The following is an 11,072-nucleotide window of genomic DNA, read 5'->3' as shown; positions in this document are numbered from 1 at the left end:
CGCCTATGGAGTGGGAGCAGTTCTCCAACAAGAAGGGCACCCCATCGCTTACATGAGCAAGCCCCTGGGCCCAAAGAACAGAGGACTGTCCACTTACGAGAAAGAATGCATGGCAATCCTGATGGCAATTGAACAGTGGCGTCCTTACCTCCAGACGGGAGAGTTCGTTATCCGCACGGATCAACGCAGCCTCGTGCACCTAGACGATTAACACTTGTCCACTCCTTGGCAACAAAAGGCCTTCACCAAACTGCTTGGGCTCAGATACAAGATCTGCTACCAACCGGGGCCGACAAACTCAGCAGCTGATGCGCTGTCACGTCGCACACCGGACGCCTCCATCATAGCCATTTCAGTTTGCAAGCCTGCCTGGCGGGGCGATATTGTGGCTAGCTACAGGACAAACACACAAGTGCAGCATATCATCAGTGATCTGGACAGGCGACCGGATCCCAAGAAGCGTTTCCAGATGCGTGATGGGTTGTTATACTTCAGAGATAGAATCTGGCTTGGGGGCTCTCCTTCTCTGCAACAGCGAATGCTCCGCGCTCTCCACGACAGCACAATGGGCGGCCACTCCGGGGTGCCCGTGACCTACAGGCGCCTCCGCCGGCTATTTGTCTGGCCCAAAATGAAAGAGCATATCAAGCAATGCGTGCAATCGTGCTCTGTATGCCAGCAAGCCAAGCTAGAGCGTGTTCGCTACCCCGGCCTGCTCGAACCTCTTCCAGTCCCAGATGGTGCGTGGAAGGTAGTCACCATGGACTTCATTGACGGCCTGCCCTCTTCGGGCAAGTTCAACTGCATTCTAGTTGTGGTCGACAAGTTTACCCGCTACGCCCACTTCCTAGCTCTCAGCCACCCATTCACGGCAGCTAAAGTTGCTCATTCTTACCTGGAGAACATATACAAGCTGCACGGTCTCCCTGAAGTGATAGTCTCTGACAGAGACCCTGTGTTCACCAGCAGTTTTTGGCATGAGCTATTCAAGACTATTGGCACCGAGCTCAACATGAGCACGCCATACCACCCACAAACAGACGGGCAAATAGAGCGCGTCAATCAGTGCCTGGAGATTTACCTCAGATGCTTCACCCACGCAATCCCGAACAAGTGGCACCGCTACTTGGCTCTTGCAGAATTTTGGTATAACTCCAGTTTTCACTCTGCTCTCAATACATCACCTTTTGCAGCCCTCTATGGCCATGAGCCACGTCATTGGGGAATCGAGGCAGCCTCCACTTGCAAGCTGCCGCAGCTCAAAGAATGGCTCGAAGAGCGCAAGCACATGCAACAACTTCTAGCGGAGCACCTGCATCGGGCACGTAACATCATGAAGAGCCAAGCTGACAAGAAACGCTCCGATCGCTCCTTCGTCGTCGGGGACACTGTCTTCATCAAGCTGCAGCCATATGTGCAGACAACGGTCGCCCGTCGCTCCAACCACAAGCTCTCCTTCCGCTACTTCGGACCCTACAAGATCATCTGCATTGTCAACCCCGTCGCCTACGAGCTCGAGCTGCCCACCGGCGCCAAGATGCACCCATCTTCCATGTGTCGCAGCTACGCCGAGCCTTGTCCCCTGCTACTCCGGTCGAGACGATGCTGCCAACCCCAACTGAAGATCCTCTGACTCCAGTCGAGATCATCAACACAAGATGGCGCCACACCCCGCAGGGGCGACGTGAACAAGTGCTCGTGCACTGGTCTGATCCCTCCGTCCTCGACGCCACATGGGAAGACGCCAAGACGATGCAAGACCGCTACCCCACTCTACTGGCTTGGGGACAAGCCAGCTCTCAAGGAGGAAGGGATGTCAGCGCACAACCTGCCTTGACAGCCATGACCAAGGGGGCTGCCACGGCAGCGAACCACGTCACCAACGACGGCCTGGTGGCAAGGCGAATCAACAGCAGGCCCAAAAGGATTGTGCAGCCCAACAGGAGATTCGTCGGGCCGGAATGGGGCCGCTGAGCCCATGTCGCCCCTGACGACTACTTATCCCCTCATGTGCAAGGGAGAGGCATCCAGAAGGATCAGAACGAAAGGCGGCTCTCATCTCCTCTACTTTCCCCACCTACCTTCCTTCTTCCCCAAGAACAACTAGAGGTTGGTCGTAATTCAAATTCAAGCCTTGTATCTGGAATAGATCGACCTGGTACCTAACACCTGGAGGCCTCGTTTGTGCGTGCGAGTGGTTCTCGATCGAGGGCACCCTTGAGTCCTCATTCGTGCGTACGATTCGTGGACGTTTTTTTTTCGCTGGTTTTTCTTCATAGGTTTTCTTTCGTCCCATTTTGTTCTTGTTTGTGGACACCGGCATCGTTAGGAGGTTTGGTTCGCCTTTTTTGTTTGCCTGCGACGCGACTACCTTGGAGGTAGGTGGGGAGACGACAAAAATCCAGAAAAAGGTGGGACGAAAAAAACCGCGGAACGGAGACTATCAAGTCGTCACTTAGAGTAGAGATGAAGCTCCAGCAGCAAGGACCCTGATATTTTTACCTTGCACCCATGCGATAATAGAATGTCGACAGCAGCCAGCAGACAGACGAAGCACACACTGTGCTCTGCTTTTTTGTGAGCGTGACAAATTTGTCTTTGTTGTACCTTGTACTTTTTGGGAAGAAAGATGGCCACCCACCGATGCGGCCATCTGCGCCACCAGCGTCACCTTCGCCCGGGACTCCCTTATCTGCACGTGTCCAGCAATCTCGATCAAAGCATGCAAACCGGCAAACGAGAAACACGAGAAACGTTTTTCAAATGGGGGTGTATATGTAAGCCAATGGTGCTAGCCATTTGATTTTAACCTTGACTAATTTTTCAAATCATATATACAACCGCCGGTCCGGTGGTTGTGGAACCACCCTCTCCCGGTTGCAGCGAACCATCCTCATGGTGATGGAGCTAATTAGTGGAGCCACCCTCTTCTTGGTTTATCTCATCTCAGTGGTGATTCTAGTTTCCTTGCTTAGCCGCAAACTATCACCAAGTTCCAAGAAGCGGCGGCCTCCCGGCCCATGGCGTCTGCCCTTGATCGGAAACCTCCACCAGATCCTCACGCCAAAGCTGCCGGTCGTCCTCCGGGACCTGGCCAAGAAGCACGGGCCGGTGATGGGCCTCCGGCTGGGCCAGGTCGACGCCGTGGTGGTCTCCTCACCGGCGGCGGCGCAGGAGGTGCTCCGGGACAAGGACCTCGCATTCGCGTCGCGGCCGAGCATCCTCATGTCGGAGATCAGTCTCTACGGAAACCTCGACGTCGCCTTCGCGCCGTACGGCGCGTACTGGCGGGCGCTGCGCAAGATCTGCGCGGCGGAGCTGCTGAGCGAGCGGAAGGTCAGGCAGTTTTCTCCGGTGAGGGACAAGGAGACCATGTCCCTCGTCAGCAACGTTCGCGAGGCGAGCAGGGGCGGCCAGCCGTTCGACCTCCGCAGGCTGCTCGTGCTGTGCTCGAATTCGGTAACCGGGAAGACGGCGTTCGGGGAGATGTGCAGCTCCGAGCTCCAGGAGCAGTTTCTGGCGGTGATGGACGAGGTGCTGAAGCACGGCACGGGGCTCTGCGTCGGGGACCTCTTCCCGTCGCTGTGGTTCGTCGACGTGGTCACCGGTCTGAGAGGCCGGCTATGGCGAGCCCGCCGGCAGCAGGACGAGGTCCTGGACAAGATCATCTCTCAGTCCGAAGTGAGGCAAGGTGATCACGTTCTAAGCTCTTTGCTTAGCATCAGGGACAAAGGGGAGATGGAACTGGACAACGTAAGGCAATCATCATGGTAATTAATTGATTGAATTTTCTAGTTTACTATTCCATTGTCTTTGCTCAAGCATGTCGTCTACTTTGTGTAGGATATGTTCTCGGCCGGGACGGAGACGACATCGTCAGCGGCCGAGTGGGTCATGTCGGACCTCATGAGGAACCCGGAGGTGATGATGAAGGCGCAGGCTGAGGTGCGACGGACGTTCGACAATAAGAGCTCTCAAGACCACGAGGGACACATAGTGGAGCTACACCACACCAAGATGGTGATCAAGGAGAGCATGAGGCTACATCCAGTGCTGCCGCTGCTGATTCCCCGTGTCTGTCGAGAGACCTGTGATGTCGGTGGATTTGAGGTCACGGAGGGCACAAGGGTTATGGTGAATACCTGGGCATTGGGTAGGGACCCCGAGTACTGGCATGAGCCTGAGGAGTTCAGGCCGGAGCGGTTCGAGGATGGCACGGCGACCTACAAAGGCTCGCGGTTCGACTACTTGCCGTTCGGGAGCGGGAGGAGAATCTGCCCGGGTGATACCTTTGGGGTTGCCGTGTTGGAGCTCATGGTGGCACGACTTCTCTACTATTTTGACTGGAGCCTCCCCGCCGGAGTGAAGCCGAGTGAGCTGGACATGGAAATGATTGTTACCTTAACCTCGAGGAGGAAGAACCAGCTGCACTAGTGGCGACACCGTATAAGGCATGCTTATGTTAATTGAACTTAACTTAGGGGCGCTGTAGGGAATGATTACGGTTGACTTTTTTTAGGGAACCACCGAACACCAACTTTATTATATCACTAGGAGATATGCTTGTGTTGCAACGGTAGAAAAAGTACCTCATATGCCCTCCATTTTAATCACCAAAAACTCCATGATCATGAACAGCCACCTTGAGCCACGATGTTTCTCTTTTATTCCCATACTATGTAATGATTATCATGATCGCAAAACTTGTGTACATGAACTCTAGCACTGCCCCCCCTTATATTCGATAGTCAATTTGAATTGCGCCACAACGGGCCTCAAGGGTGGCGTCGAGTTCCTAACGGTGGACATGTTGGAGACGATGTCGCATCGGCAGTTTACATATTTGTGGATTCCATATGTTTATACTTCTATTTCTTGATACATGTCACTTGGTATGTTTATTGTCTTTTTAATGTCTTTTTTCGCATATTTGTGGTTTCGAAATATTTTTAACACTGAAATTTCAAGGCAGATTCTAACAAAATTCAATATAAATTTAAATTATGTTAGAATTCATTAGAATTAAGTGAAATTTGAAATCTCAAAATCCAAAATAATTTCTGAAATATGCGAAATTTACCATATTTTAGTGAGGTCCGAAATTATTTTGTTTCTGAAATTAAAAAAAACTTGACACCTAGTATGTTGATAAACGGATGATCACTGTCCACCACATAGTCTTATCCTCTTTTTTATCCGAAGGCAACCAGAAAAGCCTCTTTTGGTTGCCGAGTAGCGGAGCTTCATAAAATTCACAAGAACACCACTATTAATAATCAATAAAAAGAACAAGTAAATGTTCATACAATTTGCTTCCACTGCTAACTTGGAGAAAAGATAGCACCAAAATATTCCACAGTTAACAAACTAATAACAATTAAAACATCATGCTTGTTCCTTGCAGCTATTAGGCCTCAATGTCCACGTTTCACTTTCTCTACTACTTAAAAAAAGCAGTCTTATTTTTCCTGTCAGCAGAACGTTTCGCCAACCAGTTCTTCCCCTTCCCATCATGTTCCTTCATATTATTATTTTCGTTCAACTTTTTTTTCCGATCACACCTTTTCTTTGACACCCTCCTGGTACGCTAATCAACCGTCTTAATTTACTCAACTTCTGCATTAATTGCACCTTAGTTTACTTACCAAATATTTATTTACAAAATCACAAATATTATTTGATAAACATTTATTTACACAATCATGGGCAAGATTGATAAACATTTCTTTACATAATATTTATACCCCATCTCAGAGCATCTCCAACAGGCGCCGAACGCGCCGCGCGCAAAAAACTGGTTTGCCGCGCGCCCATCGCCTGGTTTGGCGCGGCGCGCAGCGCTGGCTCCAGCAGCCGCGCTAAAATGCAGCGCGCGCGCGCCGCTCTAGCAGCACGCAAAAATGCAGTGCGCGACACTCTCACACAAACAACATATGCATTCCAAAACAGAAGCAAAAAGATCAAACACAAACAAAAATAAATCAAAATAAATAGTTCAATTTCATTATTACAACTCAAATAAACAGTTTATCGTTCAATACAATAAATAGTGCAATAAACACAACAAATAGTTCAACAATACAATATCAAACGCACAAATCATGATGCTCTTTGTCGTCCATTCCATGCCCACCACTCCTCAATGAGATCCTTCTGAAGATCATTATGCGCTGTGGGACGTCGTATGGCATGATAGGAGGTAACAAAACGGGCCACCCTTTCAGCCCTCCGTCGCACTCGCACCGGATGTCCCAAAAGCTCATACTGAGAGTAGTCTACATCTTGGCCACGCTCATTCTCGATGATCATGTTATGCATGATCACACAAGCGTGCATGATGTACCAAAGCATTTTCTAATCCTAAAATCTAGCTGGTCCTCTCACAATAGCAAATTGGGCTTGCAAAATCCCAAAAGCTCTCTCCACATCTTTTCTAACCGCCGCCTGAGCATTGTGGAAATCAAGTTCTTTCTTACCTTCTGGCTTTTTCAACGGCTTGACAAAGATTTGCCACTTTGGATAGATGCCATCTGCTAGATAATAGCCATAGTTGTATGTACGACCATTTGCTACAAACTGCACCGGTGGCAACTCACCATTTGCAATCTTATTCATCAGTGATGACCGGTTGACAACATTGATGTCATTCAAAGACCCAGGCATTCCAAAGAATGCATGCCAAATCCAAGTCTCATGATCGGCCACCGCTTCAAGGATTATAGTGGAACCCTTTTTTTGGCCGTGGAATTTTCCATGCCATGCCTTTGGACAATTCTTTCAACTCTAATGCATGCAATCTATTAAGCCAAGCATGCCAGGAAAGCCGCGAGCTTTGTTCATCGCCAATAGCCTTGCGACGTCTTCAGCATTGGGAGATCTCAAATACTCCTCGCCAAACATTTGCACAATTTCCGACTGTGAAGCGCTTGACACACATGATGGCTTGGCTCTCACCCATAGCCAAGTGATCATCAACTAGATCAGCCGGTATACCATATGCCAACATATGCAAAGCGGCTGTCACCTTCTGAAAAGTGCTATGCCCGAGCTCTCCGGCGGCATTCCTCCTTTGCTGAAAAAAGCGGTCATGGCTCGCTAGTTTCACTACAATGTGCCTGAACAATTCAGTGCTTATCCTAAACGGGCGACGAAAATACGACTCGGGGTATGTGGGATTCTCCGCAAAATAATGCCTGATCAATCTGTTGTAGGCATCGATCCTATCCCTCCAAATTTTTTGCCGACCCATAACCGAACCACCGTGCTTCGGTTTTTTATTGATATGCATAGCTAGGTTCATTGCAAGATCCTCCTCCTCTTCCATATCAAATTCTTCTTCGGAAGAATCATACGACGAACTCATCTACAATGTTCAATACTATGCTATAAAAAACTACAATCAACATGCACGAAATTCATGGCTTTTGAGCAATACATACCTTCTAGGCGTTTTGTCGAACACCTTGCGGGCGCCGAGCGGCAGCGAGCGCGCGGGCGCTGTTCGTCGGAGGACCAGCGCGCGCGAGGGGCGGCGGGACAAGAGGGGGGGGCGGAGAAGCCGCCGCGGGGCGGGGATAGGCCGGGGAAGCGTCGGAACGGTCGCCGGGTGGCGTGGTCGGCGGCGGCGGTGCGGCTGGATGGGGGTGGGAGATGCAAGCGAGCGCGCGAGAGTCCAGCGCGCGGGAGCGGGCGCAACAAATAAGCGGCGCGCGATTGAGTTTCGGCCCACACGCTGAACTACATATGCCGCGCGCGCTGTTTTCGCGCACCCGCTGGAGCAACTATTCCGGTTGCGCGCGCGCTAAAACGGGGAATTTTGCGCCGCGGCGCTAGTTTGGCGCGGCCGTTGGAGATGCTCTCAAAGCATGTGCATTGTCCTAGTAAAGTACAGCTCACAATGACCAGTGGTGAAGCCACATATAAGCTGTGTAGTCAATTGACTTTTTAGCAACAACTTCATTTACACGCACAAATCATGCAAACTAATGATATAAACTTTTTATAAACACATATATTCAACTACACAATTTTAAATGACTACACAAAATTGAAGTCCCTGGCATGCACCACCGTCACTGAGTCGGATTGCCATTTAGAGATAAGACTAGAAATTCATATACTGCAAAGCAACAGCCAAATGAATGGTCAACATACGCTAGCTCCGCATGCAAGCTAGCCGTATTACCGGTTTCATGCAACGCACGCAAGCAGTTCGATCCAAAGCCGACTAGCTAATCTCCGCCTCTAGATCCGGACCAAATTAAAAACATCAGGGTTCTTCCATGGCTAACTCACTATATAAACCCTACCAGCATACTGAGACCCTTGGCCACAACGCAAACGAGAATGGCTATCTCTACCAGTAGTGATGCCAGTGCCTTCCTCTTCCTCACGATCTTGTGTTTCGCTACACTTCGCCCTTCACCTGTCAACGCCAGGCATTTCCCTGGTAAGCTTGGCAGTACCAGCGCCATCCATGGCGCCGGCAGCAAGTTCTACTGGCCCTTCTCAAGGGACGGCGCCGGCAGTGGCCATGGCTCCGGAACCGGCCAAGGGTTCGGTTGGGTTGTGTCGCGGAACGGGTCCGACACGACCATCGGGGTGGGCGTCGGCATCGGCGGTGGCGCGGGAAGCACCCGCGACGGCGACGGGGGCAGCGCCGGTGGTGGTGTTGGCGCCGGGGTCGGCATCGACATCGGGAAGGACGGGATCGACGTGGCCATCGGCGTCGGCGGAGGGGGCGCCGCGAGCATGCACAACGGCGGCGTCAGTGTCGGTCTTGGCGGCGGGGAAGGCTTTGGTTTCCATATCAGCAAAGAAGGTGTCACTGTCACGGTGACACGCGGAGATGGTGGTGGAGGAGGCGACGGCAGCGGTGCCGGTGCTTTGGGCGGCGGCAGAGGGGTTGGACGCGCAGGCAATGCCGTGGGGAGCGGCCAAGGTTCTGGGAGCGCGATCGGTGGCACGGGGAGCGGCGGCGGGAGTGGCTCCGGCTCCGGGCCAGGAGGATCCGGTGGCGGTGGAGGCGGCAGCGCCGGCGGGAGCAACGGCCACCCGTGAGCACGATGTGTGTTCAGTTATGATGCATGTTAGCGAATCCATGTGTGATCAGATTATCTCTAGTGTGTAGGCCTGTAAGGTTGACGTGTGGAACATGTAGGCCGACGTGAGGAATATGAACTAAGCTATGTGTGCAAGTGTTGATGAATAATATTGGCGCTTGATCTGCACTATTTTGCTATACATTGCATGATATAGCTAGCATGCTAATAGTGAGTTTTATGGCCTGCACTATTTTGCTATAGCATGCCTTTTTTCACTGGCTCCAACGCCGAGTCCTCGGCTCCTCGCTATTGGTGCTGACGATGCCTTGCAACGACCACACTCAACCCTCTGCTGCCGTGCCCCATTCTGCGGTACACATATGACATGCTGAATTGCTGATTCTGCTGAGCGCTGATGTCACCGCGGGGGTGCATGAGTGCATGACCTACGCCTTCTGACAAAGATCATTGCACGCATTCACTGACCGCCGTCCACGGGGAGGGGGTGAGGGCTGGTGGCGGCTAGGTTACTCCGGGTCACTCATGGGAGCGATGCTGAATCCGTTTTTCCCCTCCAACATTAGTCCTGGACTCCTGGTCATTGACTTAACTTACTCCGACCTTTTATCATCCACCGGCCCTTCCGCGGCATGCCGTCTCGCCGCCCCGCCCTGCCCGACCTGCCGTCGCCATAGCCGCCGACCCGTCGGGCGCGAAGGAAGAATCAACTGGAGCGAAAACAAGTTGCAGCTGCCACAAACAGACAATGTTGATGTGCTTCATTGCTTGCTGTTCATGCAAGGATACGTAGATTCCTCCTAGTTAGTTACTCGCCGTAGATTCCTCTAATTAGTTAGTTACTCGTTACTACTTGTAGTACATCTGTTAACGGTATAAGTGAAGCGGGAGGCAGAATTTGCTACTCTATAGGGAACGCGCACTGGGTACAGTGTGTTTAACTTATTTAACGTGAGAACTGATCCCCAGAAGGTCCGGGGATTCAGAAGTGCGGGCGAAGCAATCTTTGGAGCTGGCGTCCTGGCTAGATTGCTATTCTTAGGGAACACACAAACTTGCTGATCGGCCGTATTATGTAGCGTGTGCCATGTGAATCAGTTCCTTTTTATGTGGAGTGGGCAAGGTTCGGGCCTTGGGACATTGATCAACGCCGTGTTGCTGTGCATTTTAGAGGTTAACTGTAACTTCAGGTTTAGAAATACACAGCTGGATATTTCAACATTTTAGAGGTTAACTGTAACTCCCAGTTTCATTTTCCGAAACTGAAAGTTGCATGCAACAGCTAGCCATCGGCAGGCCTTACGGGCCAGAAGATTAAACACTACCAACTCCCAATTACATGGATATATAGAACACTAGCAATACACTCCAACAATATTTGAACATTCTGCAACTTAATATTGTATGTAACTTTTAGTTTTATGAGGCACCTTTAATCTGGCCGACACAATTATAGACATGATGATGTGCACCTCAGTTGACTCATACTTACGCTGTGCTAAAATAGATGTTTGGTGTTTTAAGGGATTTTGTAGAGCATCTATCATGTGCACTGGGTCACTTTATGTTGATTGGCTAACTCTCAGTCATTTGAAAATTAATTAAACATCGATCGACTTCGCATCCATTCATTTCATATATGTTTTTAGAAAAACCTGAAATTTTATTCAAACTTGATGAATATTACATGTACAAATGCCTGAGATCATAAATCCAGGAAATTACAAAGTAACTCCTATAACTAAGAACTAAGTGAAATTTCTCAGAAACAACTTCTCCGCGGCATCAATCTTTGCAACACGAATTATTGTTAAGGCTTCAATAAAGAAAGTGCAATCAGACCGGAGGAGTGATAGTGCCACTCATATGTCTGCACATACTTGACTACCTTCATAGAAATTCATTTAAGGTGTCAATATTTCTGAGACCTCCTAGCTGACGTCTTACAGCGTCCGATTTGTCGGGGCTATGCTATCAGCTAACAGTGGGAGTCGTGGGCTAACTGTTTTG

The 11,072-nt window shown here is 50.4% G+C and overlaps 2 protein-coding genes across 2 annotated transcripts; both read left to right on the top strand.

The window, feature by feature from the left end:
• The first annotated feature begins 2,847 nt into the window (after positions 1–2,847).
• On the top strand, positions 2,848–4,821 carry LOC119353082 (cytochrome P450 99A2-like). Its single transcript, XM_037619661.1, has 2 exons — positions 2,848–3,753; positions 3,844–4,821. The coding sequence occupies exons 1-2, from the start codon at positions 2,896–2,898 to the stop codon at positions 4,432–4,434; spliced, it is 1,449 nt and encodes a 482-aa protein (XP_037475558.1). The 5' UTR covers positions 2,848–2,895; the 3' UTR covers positions 4,435–4,821.
• A 3,525-nt stretch (positions 4,822–8,346) lies between these two features.
• Positions 8,347–9,208, top strand: LOC119358831 (putative glycine-rich cell wall structural protein 1). The gene has a single exon (XM_037625237.1). The coding sequence runs from the start codon at positions 8,347–8,349 to the stop codon at positions 9,058–9,060; it is 714 nt and encodes a 237-aa protein (XP_037481134.1). The 3' UTR covers positions 9,061–9,208.
• Positions 9,209–11,072: the final 1,864 nt, after the last annotated feature.

This window comes from Triticum dicoccoides, chromosome 2A, assembly GCF_002162155.2.
Source record: "Triticum dicoccoides isolate Atlit2015 ecotype Zavitan chromosome 2A, WEW_v2.0, whole genome shotgun sequence".
Lineage (NCBI taxonomy): Eukaryota > Viridiplantae > Streptophyta > Magnoliopsida > Poales > Poaceae > Triticum > Triticum dicoccoides.
This window is presented reverse-complemented; position numbering and strand designations above follow the sequence as displayed.